Source organism: Tursiops truncatus, chromosome 11 (genome assembly GCF_011762595.2).
Source record: "Tursiops truncatus isolate mTurTru1 chromosome 11, mTurTru1.mat.Y, whole genome shotgun sequence".
Classification (NCBI taxonomy): Eukaryota; Metazoa; Chordata; class Mammalia; order Artiodactyla; family Delphinidae; genus Tursiops; species Tursiops truncatus.
This window is the reverse complement of record NC_047044.1, coordinates 46,166,619-46,179,243: the sequence shown is the minus strand read 5'-3', so window position 1 is coordinate 46,179,243 and position 12,625 is coordinate 46,166,619. Positions and strand designations below refer to the sequence as shown.

The window sequence follows — 12,625 nt, the reverse complement described above, 5'->3', positions numbered from 1 at the left end:
AGTGCCGTCAGTGGTGGGAAACTAAGGCGTTTAGAAGTCCATGGGACAGATATTGTGGGTGAAGGACAAGATTTATCTCGATCAGTGGTTCTGGAATTTAAAAGTACACCTCTGTGTGACTTAGAGGGCTTGTTAAAACACTGATTGCTGGGCCTTACAGCCAGAGTTTCTGATTCAGTTGGTCTAGGGTAGGGTCCAAGTGGTTGCATTTCTAACAAGTTCTGAATCTCGGTCCATACTTTGAGAACCACTGAGCTAGATATTTCCTGACTCATACTGTAGACAAGCTTCTTGTTCCACCAACTTTGTCCTTGTAAAGACACACACTGCCACATAATACTGTGATGGTAACAATAATAACAGTAGTAGCTAATGTTAATTAAACACTATTTTTCCAGGCAGTACTGTAGGCACATGATACATGTTGATTCATTTAATTCATGTCCAGGTTGAGAGAAGGAGAGTTTTGAAGCCATGTACTGGGTCAGGTTCACAACCTTCCAAACTGTCATAAGACAATGTGACGAAAGAGAAGGAAAAGGAAAAAGGTAGGGAAAATGCTGCTCCAAAGAGAGTCAACTTAGGACAACTTTGCAGTAGCATTAATGAGTGATGCTGGATTCCAAATCATGTCCTTTTGGCATTTACCTTCATTAATAAGAGCTCTGTGCAAGAGAATAAGGTGACTAGATGTGCAGGGTGTGTGTGTGTGTGTATGTGTACTCTCCTCCTTGCTCTGCTATTCTTTAATCATTTGACCTTGGGTGAGTCCTTGCCTCTTTAAGTTTAAACTAGGCATCTACAAAATAATAATCAATTAATAAATACTATGGTAGATTGTTTAATGACCACAGATTCCTCCCACCCAATATGTATGCCCCTTTTCAATGTGACTTTGCAGCTCTTCCCATCAAGAAGCGGGGTCTGTTTCTCCACCTTATGAATCTGGCCTGGTTCGTGATTCCGTTGACTGGTAGAATGTGGCAGAAGTAATGTGTGGTTACAGAGCCTAGGTCTCACTAGGCTTGTCGCTTCCATGTTTCCTCTCTTGCAAAGCTTTCTGAAACCATCACGTAAAGAAGCTGGTATAGTCGAGTGGAGGATGAGAGGCCAGGTGGAGAACCAAGCCTGCAGCCACCATCAACTGCTAGCCATACAAGAGAGGTTACTGTGAAACTTCTAGCTCGACGCTGAATGCAACTGCAAGGGTGATCCCAGGTGAAACCAGCGGAGGAACGCCCTCGCTCCCTGCCCCAGCCAACAAAACCGTGAGAAAAATAAGCTGTCATTGTTTTAAACTACTAAGTTTTGGGGTAGTTTGTTACACAGTGATGGAAAATGCATACAAGTACCCACCTCCCAGAGTATATGAAGGTGCTTAGCATAGTTGCTGGCACACAAATTTTAGCTATTATTTTTATCCCCTAGATTCTCTTCTTTGCAAATGGTGTATAGCATCTCTTCATGTTTCCTTCCTCATAACTCAAAAGAACTCTTGATGGAAGGGAAAACACAAATACATTCCACTTTCTCATTGAAAGTGTATTGTGGTATCCCACCCTCCATTCCCAATCCTATGTTCCAATCCTAACTCACCCTTTGCTTGCGGATCGAGAACACTGCTCACTTCATAAATGTGAGCTAGTAGTAATGATATTGCCTTTCCAAGTAAAAGGTCTTAGTATTTCAGTTCTTTTTCTTTCTTCTCTCGATTTCTCTTTCAGGTCAAGTGTGCTAAATTCTACGTAGTGGCTACATATGTATGGGGACAAAAGGAATGACAGATAATCTAATAGTGTCAGTGATTAAAATAACAAGTAGGAACTAGTGTCTGTTTCTGGATGAAGACTGCATTTCAAAACATGTGTTGGAAATGTTCATCGATATATGTTCAGTATCTGTATGTGTGAGAATTATTACAGAGCTCTTATACTAAGTCTTTTATTCAGTCTTAACAGATTGCTGATCCTGTACTCAATGATTCTACGTGCTTCTGTAACGCCATCTTTATTATTTATTTTTCACATCCCCCACAATGTCTGGCAGATAGTAGGTGCTCAAAAAACAAGTATGGAATGTGTGATTGGATTGAAGTGATAAAATTCCCAAATTTCTTAAAAAATACTAATTTCAGGTGAAAGTTTAAATCACTTCTAACTTTCCATCCTGTCCCATCTCAGCTCTTACACATCCCTCCCTCCCCACTCCCCCACCTCTTATTGGTTTAACTCCTATACTCCGTGAAGCTCAGTTCAGATACTCCCTCCTCCAGAAGACATTAACCTACTGCACACCTACTAAAACCTCCACACTAGTCAGGAACCTCTCTTTTGTATTGCACACAAGCCCGTGTAATCGCCATCTCCCTCAACACCTCAGCAGATGGTGAGTTCCTTCAGGGCAACAACTTGTCATTCATCTTTGTGTCCCAGTAAAAAATAGCAATAACAGCTATTCCTTCTTAAGTGCTTACTAAGGATCAGGTACTGCGGTAAGCGTTTTACAGGCATTGTCTCTCCTGGCCCTCACTACAGCCCTCAGAGTTGGAGGTTCATTTTATAGACGAGGAAACTGAGACTCGGTCACCAGCTAGTAAGAGGCGGTCAGACCGTTGACCTCAAAGCCCGAGTTCTTAACCACTCTGTTCTGACACTAGTTAAGTTGTCAGGAAATATTTGTTGGATGCATGAACATTTTCCAAAGTCACTAGACAGTCATCATTGCTTCCTTCTCCATTTTCTTTTACACTTTTTTTTCCTTTTTGGTGGTGGGGGGCAGTTGAAGGGTGATTAAGAGATGAAATGGGGGAAACTAGAAAGGAGAAAAAGGAACTGAATAATTAGCCCGTGAATGAAACTATATATATATATATATATATATATATACACACACACACACACACACACACACACAGTATTAGATAATAGAAACATATTAAATACTAGATACACAACAACTTCGAATACTTAGGCAATATAAAAAAACATGGTTACTCAGCATGACCATCACACCTTAGCAGTAGATGGACATTGGCAGTAGATGTGTCATTTGTTACCCAAGTGTTCAACAGTTCCACCCACTTCTATATCACTTCAATCAACTCAATACCCTAGCACTCCATCCCATTCTCCCCATTCCATTTCACTCCCCTCTGCTTAATTTCACTCCACTCCATTCCATTCCATTTCACTCTCCAGTTCCACTCCATTTTGTTCCATTCCACTCTATACCTTTCTTTCCCTTTCCTTTCTACACACCTTTAGTAAGCATTAAGCATTATGTTCAGGTGCTGGAGCTACAAAGTTGAATAATTACAGTCCCTACCCTCCAAAAGCTCACATTCAGATTTTTCCTATCATCACCGATAACAGACCACTCCAACTCATGGCCCAACTACAGTAAGTCAATCCAAAATCCTCCCAAACCAGGAGCTAGCTGATAAAGAAAATAACTGACACACAAAGATTTTCTTTACACAAATCCAAGCGATTAAGTTGAACAATTTTATTCCTCTCTAATACTCTTCTAGGTGTTGAGGCAGAGTACCTTGCAAAATTACTTTTAAAGGACAGGGATTTTACCTCCCAAGTGACCCATTTTTACTTTTCAAAGTATTTAACTATAGCTGTTTATAACAGACTGTTATAAAGTAAATGCTCGCACTAAATCAAATGATGATCTAGCAGGGTTGCCTCACCTAAGGCATGAGAGTCATGGAAAACTGCGGTTTTAGAAACTGCCTTTGGAAAGAGCATAGCTTTTATACATTCAGCTTCCGAGGACATAGTTAAGGTTTTGCCTGAGCTTCAAGAAAAAAATGGAACATGAGATCTTTGGCTGCAGTCATTCTGGTGCTCCATCTGGGAGCTCATGTAAACTTTAGAGTGAACTTCACTTTAGAAAAATACTAAAAATCAAAACCCAAAAAACCCTACAGAGTAGTTGCCACAGCCCAAGGCTGCAAACCCAGCTCTAGGGCTGGACCACGTGGGCTCTGTAACACGGTGCTGGGTCGGCCCCCGGGACTGGTATGCTGGCAACAGAGCTCTAGGGCTGGCTGTCCTTGACTCATTGCAGTGAGCCTGGACATGTCTGGGAGCTCTCTGTGTCTTTGTTTCACAATGGTCCGACTTGGGCAAAGATGGGGAAATATTCTTTTTGCTAAAAGACAATGCTTTAGTGTTCAGGCAGATATGTTTCTATTGTAGTTTTTATTCAGCATGTTTCTTATTTGACACAGTTTTTTTTTGTACTAGTATCTGTCTCTATGTGTATATCTGTAGGTATACTGATAAAAATTAGTACATATATACTGATATCACTACATGTATACTGGTATGTATCAGTACATATATATATATATACACACACACACATCAGTACAGAAAAAATAGATATAAAATTTTTGTTTGTTTTGGCAGTACGCGGGCCTCTCACTGTTGTGGCCTCTCCTGCCGCAGAGCACAGGCTCCGGACGCGCAGGCTCAGCGGCCATGGCTCACGGGGCCCAGCCGCTCTGCGGCACGTGGAATCTTCCCGGACCGGGGCAGGCGGACTCTCAACCACTGTGCCACCAGGGAAGCCCTGGCTCTATTTGTTTTGTGATCAATAATGAGGTATGTGTTCACTAGTCGGGAGTCATGTGCAATATTCATTTCTGCACAATGCAAAAGAAACCAGAGCACTAAAATGCATGTCATATGCATAGTGTTGGGCTTTTACTCTCTAAATTATTTGGATTGCTTATTAGGAAACAGCTAAATATTGCCAAATGAAACCTTAGCTTTTAAAATTTGTTTTAATTACACTGTTACTGTCTAAAATGATAGCCTAAAACCCTGAGTGGAAAGCAAAACTGAAGAGATGAACATCTGAAATGGAAACACTATGTGAACAGACTCTATGGCTGTGTCATTGCTGCTTCTCAGCCATTTATCTGTCCTCTTGCGGATGCTGATGTGAAATTGCTATGAGACTCAGCTTATCCTCCTCCATGTTCACAAATCCATTATAGTGATTGCTGAATCTTCCATTGCTTTGTGACTCTCTCCCCTCCCTTATAAGCATAAACGATTGTGAAATATATCCAGGGGGACCTGCAAGGGACTGATTTCAAATTCTATTTCCTGGTTTTAGGTTATCGTAAGCCTATGAACCCTGACGTCGGTTCAGAAATGTGGCCAACCTACAGGAGTGCAGTTATAATTCTCTTCAGCTTATAAAGGTGTAGCAATTTTAATTCTATCCCAAAGACTTTCTCATTACACAGAATGCATTCATGTACAATTAGCACCCAGGACACAGAGTGCCTGATCTCCCGCTTGAGTAGCAGTATTTCCAGCAAAGCAAAACTTTTCAACCAATGGGCTTTCTGAGACCTTACCAAACCACACTCCATCCCCTCCCCTCTCCCCTTACCTCTTCAGTGGTGCTGGAGAAGGGTTGAGTAGTCCAGGGAACCCAAGATGTAGTTCCAGCCATCTGCAGATTGGGGTGTTGCCTCTGGCTGCTGTTTTGGCTGTAGTTTTCTGTAGTACTTCTGGTGGAGGTCTCTGTGGTATTACTAATAAGGTGTCCCGGGCTATATGGAAGTGCATTAAAAGTAGTGGGGATTTGGGGAGGAGTTGTGTTTCTAGTACTCCTTACTGAGACTTCTGCTCCCAGGCCAGCTGAGGTAAAGAAAGGACAGTTGCTAAAATTACCCTCATGTTTTAGGGATTCTTCACATAAAAGCAACTTTACTTAGAAAAAGACCGCTTTAACAATGGGCATGTAGATAGGCTTCAGTTATACGAAAAAGAGAAGATACTTTGAGTATGACCATACTCATTTGCCCTGTCCATTTCACCCATCTATCAATTTTATCCATCTATCAATTTTACAGGGTGCAGGGAGAGTTGTGGAAACTGTGCTATCAGGGCTATAACTGTGCTATAAGCATACAAAGAGGCTCAAAATGGAAACGGTATTTTTTAACATTTAGCAAGATGTAAATATCAGCTGTTCTCTTAAATGTAAATAAAATAATCATTACCATTAAGCATCTTTTCCTTGAGATGTGGAGGGTTGTGCAGAGTACCCTGTATACAGTGTGGCCAAATTTTAGCAAATAAAAATATGTGATGCCCAGTTAAATTAGAATTTCACATGAATAACCAATAATTCAGTATATTTAATAACCTCCCCAATATACAACATTACATTATATTATACTGTATATTAGGAATATGCTTATGCAAAAAAATTGTCATTTATCTGAAATTCAAATGTAACTGAATGTTGTATATTTTATCTGGCAACCCTACCTGCACATCTACCAGATCTAGGCTTTGATAAATGTTTAGACATTCTCCCTAGCTTCTGTTTGTTTTTATCTTCTTGAATCCTGTGCCAATATCACTTCCATTGTGCCTGGCAGACCAGATTCATTTATCCCTGGGGTGTCTTCTACGGGACAAACCCAACTGTACTATTAGCAATATGCCTTTACAACAAATTCCAAGAAGCAGTCTTAATTCTGCAGTCTTAATTGGGTTAGGTGTTAGAATGTCCTTTTACATAGATATTGATCTGTTGTTGGGATGTAAACATTTCTGTATGTGGAGATTAGTATTTTGGTCATTTTGAGCTTTGGCCAATGCCAATCCCCTGAGTTGACAGGGGATTTCAATTTTAGCTGTGACAATTTTAGCTCTCAGACCCTCAAAAAAAAAAAAAAAAGATTTAATGATGAGGTGAGGACAGAGACAAGCTTCCAAATACCTAGCATGTAATTATATGTCTTAGCATGTCAACCTATGATTACTCTTCTTCACTAAGGAGCAGTTGGTAAGTTCTCATCCTCAGAACTATTTTTTTTTTAGTCAGCTTACAGAATTAATTCAATGGATGAAACAAGACTTCCCCCAAATTCGGTAAATGATCAAAACACTCTTGAAATTTCTTCTGCAAATAACATAGCTTATCGCCATTGCGTGTAGCTTTGGAATATCTTGTGGAAAAATTTTTACTCTTCTGTAATTGTCTTTAATTAACCTTCTAAATGTATTTTTAAAACCCTCCAAACCAAACAAGTCCATTTTCCATTTTAGGCCACCACTTTTTTTCCAAAGAAAGGACCTACAGAATATTCAGGTCCGGTACCCCTTCACTTTGTGCCTATGTTTTTAACTTTTGCTATTTAAGAAGCAGGAAGGAAACTTTAGTCTTAACATTCGATTTCCAAATTTCATGAATTTCAAAGCAGTGATCTGCAAACTTTGCTAGGCATCACATCACCTTTGGGGCTTGTTAGACAACTGAAGCCTAACCGCCCTACCACCCTCCACCCCCGAAATTGTGATTTAGTAGATCTGGTGTGGGAACCAGCGCCTGCATTTCTAATAAGTTTCTCAGGTGTAATATACATCCAAGTATATAATTTTATCCATATATACAATAAGAGGCAAAGCTGAATTCTAATCATTTCTTATGTGGACATTGAAGGATTGTAAAGTAGATGAGAGGAAAGAAAATCCATCATAGAAATATATAAGGTGATGAAAATAAGTTCATCTTTCCATTGCCTGAACTCTTTGTTGAAATGGGTGCTATGAAATTATACTAAAAATAGTAGATCTTTGGATGTTTTGGGTTCTATAATTCTTCTGATGTTCTTTGAAAAGGTATATACATTTTACAGTTCATGAAAGAACAAGATATATTTTGACAAATGCAAGGAAAAGTTCTTACACAATGGAACAATATGTTGAAGCTATTTTTAAAAAGCTTTATTGTACCATTGCCACTACATTGTTTCCACATTATACACAATTCCTCTTAGAACACAATTCAAAATAAGGCAGACCATCCTGGGTCCAATCTCAGAAGTTTTAGCACTTAATGTGTGAAAAATAAAGTTTAGCACTGATAGCTCACCTATAAGATGATTTGCAATGACTGCATCATATCAGGCCCATATTTCAAATACATTTCTTAAAAAAGCAATATGTATTTTAGTTTATTAATTCATCTATGATTGCCTCAGAAAAAATCAATAATAGAAATGGAATTTTTGTATGATGATAATAAAGATAAAACACAATTTGTTAGTTTCCCTCTTTTAAATGATACAAAAAACTTTCGAGCATATTGAAAGAAATAACTTGAATAAAGCTCATTTTGGAGATAGAACATTTTAACTATATTGATACTTTCCATTCTGTAGGAAGACACCAAATGTAATGTGCCCTTTAAAAATGGGAAAATAATCTGGAAAAGAGTTAGCAAATGAAACAGAAGATACCTTAGAAAAATGATGATTTGTGTATATATATCTATACATAAATATTTACATTTAATATATAAAATATTTTAAACAAGATTGGGATAGAATAAAGATAAAGTGAAAGGTCTGGGAATTATAATAGTCTAAATAATTATTAGAAATGGTAAAATGAATAATTAACATTTCAGAAAATGTAGCCAATGAAATAAAGGATACATTAAAAAATACACATGCCTAAAATTTGAAAAGGTGAGTAAGGAAGTGAAAAGTTGTTGAAAAGAGTACCAAAGATGGAGAATTTACAAACAACGGGAGACACAACAAATGAGAAGGCATACATAATCAGAGGTTAAATTTTTTTTTTTACAGACCTTAAAAAAGTTGCAAGATTAGAAAAAAGTAAAATTAATAAATGGAAATTGATACCAGGACATAGCATAGTAAAACATCAAAGCATAGCATAGTAAAAAAAGTAGGTTAAAAAAAAAAATGAAAGCTTAGCCAATCAAAGAAATACTTTTCAAAAGCCAATTACTACTCAACTACTGTACTATGGGTTGCCTTATGAAGATGTGCCTGGTTTATCCTAATGCCCCATGTTTTCTTTTGGGAAGGTACAAACACATACATTGGAAAAGGATAAGATGGTGGGGTAGAAGGATGGAGGGGGAAGAATGGCTTAAGAGTTCATGGCTACCGGCTGTGGGAGAGACATGCTGAGCCAGAGGCTACTTAAACAGGGTCAGGGCAAGGGCAGATGGAAAGTGGGTGAATAACTTGGTGTGTCCAGGGCTGGCTCATTCATTAGGCACATTGGAACATTGCCTAGGGCCCATGATTTTAGGGCCCATGAAATGATTTAATTTCTTTGAAAATAATTTTTCATAAAGAACTTTCACGGTCAAAGAAAATGTTAAAATTTTTTTTCACATATCATGAAAGAATGAGAATGTTAGGACACATGAAAATCTATTAACTTATTTTATTTTTCCCAGTGGAGAAAGGGACCCACAAAGATATAAGAGCACATATGAAAGTCATTTGTGGCCCTGGTTACAGGGCCCTGATAAGTTCATTGATGTGTCACAGGTTGAAAATCGTTGGGGGACTCTGGATACTGTGTTGATATTTTTTAATGATCGTATAAAGCATGTATTAATAATCATGACCAGATGATTTTCAATGATCATGTAAATAAATGGTTAATTGCAAGACCCATGTTGTTATAATGATGCTAGGAGAAAAACTCTAAAATGGCTGTGACAGCCAATTTGGTCAAAGTAGAATCTGTATATACAAAAGACACTTTCGGTTTTGCTTTGTTCATTTCCCATCAAGCTCCCTGTATTTACAAGCACTCCAACAATCCCTAAAGGAAATAAGTTACTAAAACCCTGTCTCCCAAGAGCATACATGATTGTTTACCTATTACAATGCTTATTCCCTCACCTGTATGAATACAATTAAACAATTACTTTAACCAACAGGTATATCAAGCCAGCCAACAGTATGATTTACTTCAGCAGTGAAATCTCTTTTAACGATTTTACTAACTCAGCTATATCAGGGATATTGAAAATATGTCTGCAAAAATTCGCCTGTCCTCAGATAAATATGAGAGCTGAATGAATGAATCTGTAGTAGACGCTGAATAAATGTTGACTGGTTGGCTGACATATACAATGTTTCTCTTCATACAATATGAAACATCTTAGTGAAAGTAACAATTTTAGACAACCATCCAGGTGTTTATACTTGTAGGGAGACTTGGCATTCCTTGGAATAGGTATCCAAAGGCTAGACGGAATTTTGTACTCTTCATCCAGAAGACCTAGAACTACATGAGCATAGTCTACCTGCCAATAGATCTGTGCTGGTGCTGTGGAAACTTTTCAAGTTTAGAATGCTTTTATTTCCCTCTCCTAAGGATTATTTGCTTAGATATGCTTGCAGATCAGTAATATCCTTTGAGTAGATTTCTCTGTTACCCATATAAAAGAGGGGGCCAATGAATGAGTTATTTTCCAGATCATGTAGGTCCATAAAACTTCAATGATTCGGCCACTGTAACCTTTGTTGTCTGCTTGTGGTGTCAAGACTATTTCCGGTTGGAATAGATGCAACTGTAACTTTTGATTTAAAAATTCTTCTTAACTTGGGAAGAAGAGAAAAGCAACAGTCATGACTTCAATAGCGGCATAAAGTAGTCCTTAGCTTTCCTTTATTGTTCCCAATAACTTTGATATTCAGCACCTTTTAGAAATTGAAACATTTACTAATTTAGACAGCATTTATTGACCAAGGGAACCAAGATTACCTTGAAAGGAGATGAAGATTTCTAAGTTATGATCCCTGTTAACAGGTTTATAGCACAGTAATTTAGTTTTTCTAACTCTTTTCCTTTTGCATCTCCTGTATATACAAAAGACTTGGTCATGGAAAAATGATCTTTTCAATTGAATTTCTAGTGAACTTTCCTAGAAATGTACAAGGACCCCCCAAACTGTAGACCAATATAATTTTCACTTTAGCTTATAAGGTTTTTGCTATGCAGGAAGCCCTTTACTTAGGAGTGCTGTGTTTTAAGAGCTTGTAAATTAGAGATTTGAGCCTCAGAATGCATTTTTACTACTAAAGTAATAATAATCCTTAAAAAAGTCAAATGTGTGATTATTTAAAATTGCTATACTGTTGAACAAAACACAATTTGGTTTTTCCTTATTGCATTATTGACCACTGCCTTGTGTGAATTTATAGAGACTGAGAAATTATACACAAAATATTTCTAAAAGTCATACTCTTAATACAGTGACTCTAAGGATGTAGCTATACAATATAACACCAAAATATAGGGAGGAAAAATTAGAATCTGTTAATCACTTGTTTTATTGACACCTTGCTAAAGGTAAGATGGTTTCCAGATAACTGGATATCTGGCAACTGATAGACAAAAGAATATATGTGGAGAATGAAATTTTGTAATTTTTAGCCAGATGTGTTGGCATTTTGGAGGCAATGCTTTTTATTATTACTCTTACTATTCAGAATAATAGCTATAAGCCTCTAATTTTTAAAAAATTGATCTTAAAAGTTTGATTTTTTATAAAAGAGTCTACCAGGTACACTTTTTTTTTTTTTTTTTTGGTCCAGGATGAAGATGTGTAGTATATTCTTTAAGGGTAAACTTGAAATTCAGAGGGAATGGCAAAAATCTCAATCCATCTTTTCTTTAATTTGGTATTCCACTATGTACTGGTGATCCTGGTTCTACACAATCTATATATTCTTTTTAATTAGATTCCCATTAATTAGGTCCCATTAAATTCTATTTGTCCATTAAAAGCTTGTTTTAAGGGGTTTTATTTATTTAGTTTTTAAGTCTTTATTGAATTTGTTACAATATTGCTTCTGTTTTATGTTTTGGTTTTTTGGCTGCAAGGCATGTGGGATCTTAGCTCCCCAACCAGGGATCGAACCTGCACCACCTGCATTGGAAGGCAAAGTGTCAACCACTGGACCACCAGGGAAGTCCCAAGGGGTTTTAAAGAAATATAAATTATATGAAAAATTTTAAATACAGGTCAATTTTACATTCTTCTCCTAATAAAAAATCATTGCAGTAGCGCTGATTATTTGAGGAAATCTGACCCTACTTAGTATAGGTCCTTCTCTCAAAAACCTTCACCTTAACTTTTGAATTGAATTTTAACCCACTTTGGAAGCCTATTCAATTCACCCTCCCTGTATAGAGGGACTCGAGTAAAGGAGAGGTAGAAGAAGAAAAAAGGTGTCTTATTGAGAATGAAGCATAGCTAAATTATGACAAAATCCAGTGGGCACTCAAAGGATTGTTTAAAAAATATCCAATTTAAGAATTATCTTTTAAATGAAAAAAAAAAACAAAACCCCACAGTTGCTTAATGTGACACACTGGCAAGAATATATATTGGAGGGAGGGGTATTTTTTTTTTTCCTACTTACACTCTATTGTAATTAATTATTTACCTATTTGCCTTCCCCATTATCCTAAGAAGCAAGACGTATTTAGTGATTCTCAACTTCGGCTGCACATTAGAATCACCTTGGAAGCATTTAAAAATTATAATGCCTGAGTTAGTTGGCCTAGAGGATGAAGCCTGGATATTAATACTGTTTCAAAGGTCCCATTGGGATTCTGATGTGAAGCTTGGGTTGAGAATCACTGGTGTAGAGTACTTCAGTTACTAGCACAAGCTCTGGCACCTAGTAGATAATGGAGAAATATTACTTAGATACTTGAATGGCATCATGAATGTTTCCTCTATGAAACAAATATGAAATGTATGGTTCAGATTTTGACCTTCACAGGTATGCTTTTAC

General features: G+C 37.3%; 1 protein-coding gene across 3 annotated transcripts in view; it reads right to left on the bottom strand.

Annotated features, from left to right (window-relative positions):
- The window catches only part of PTPRB (protein tyrosine phosphatase receptor type B), a 117,113-nt gene that overhangs the window by 100,480 nt on the left and 4,008 nt on the right, over window positions 1-12,625 (bottom strand). For all 3 annotated transcript variants that reach the window (XR_012324601.1, XM_019918603.2, XM_073789227.1), the window contains exon 3: window positions 5,419-5,669. Coding sequence is in view for 2 of the 3 variants with exons in the window: in XM_019918603.2 (XP_019774162.1) it covers window positions 5,419-5,669 (251 nt within the window). In the remaining variant the exon portion in view is untranslated. The remainder of the gene's footprint in view (window positions 1-5,418; window positions 5,670-12,625) is intronic.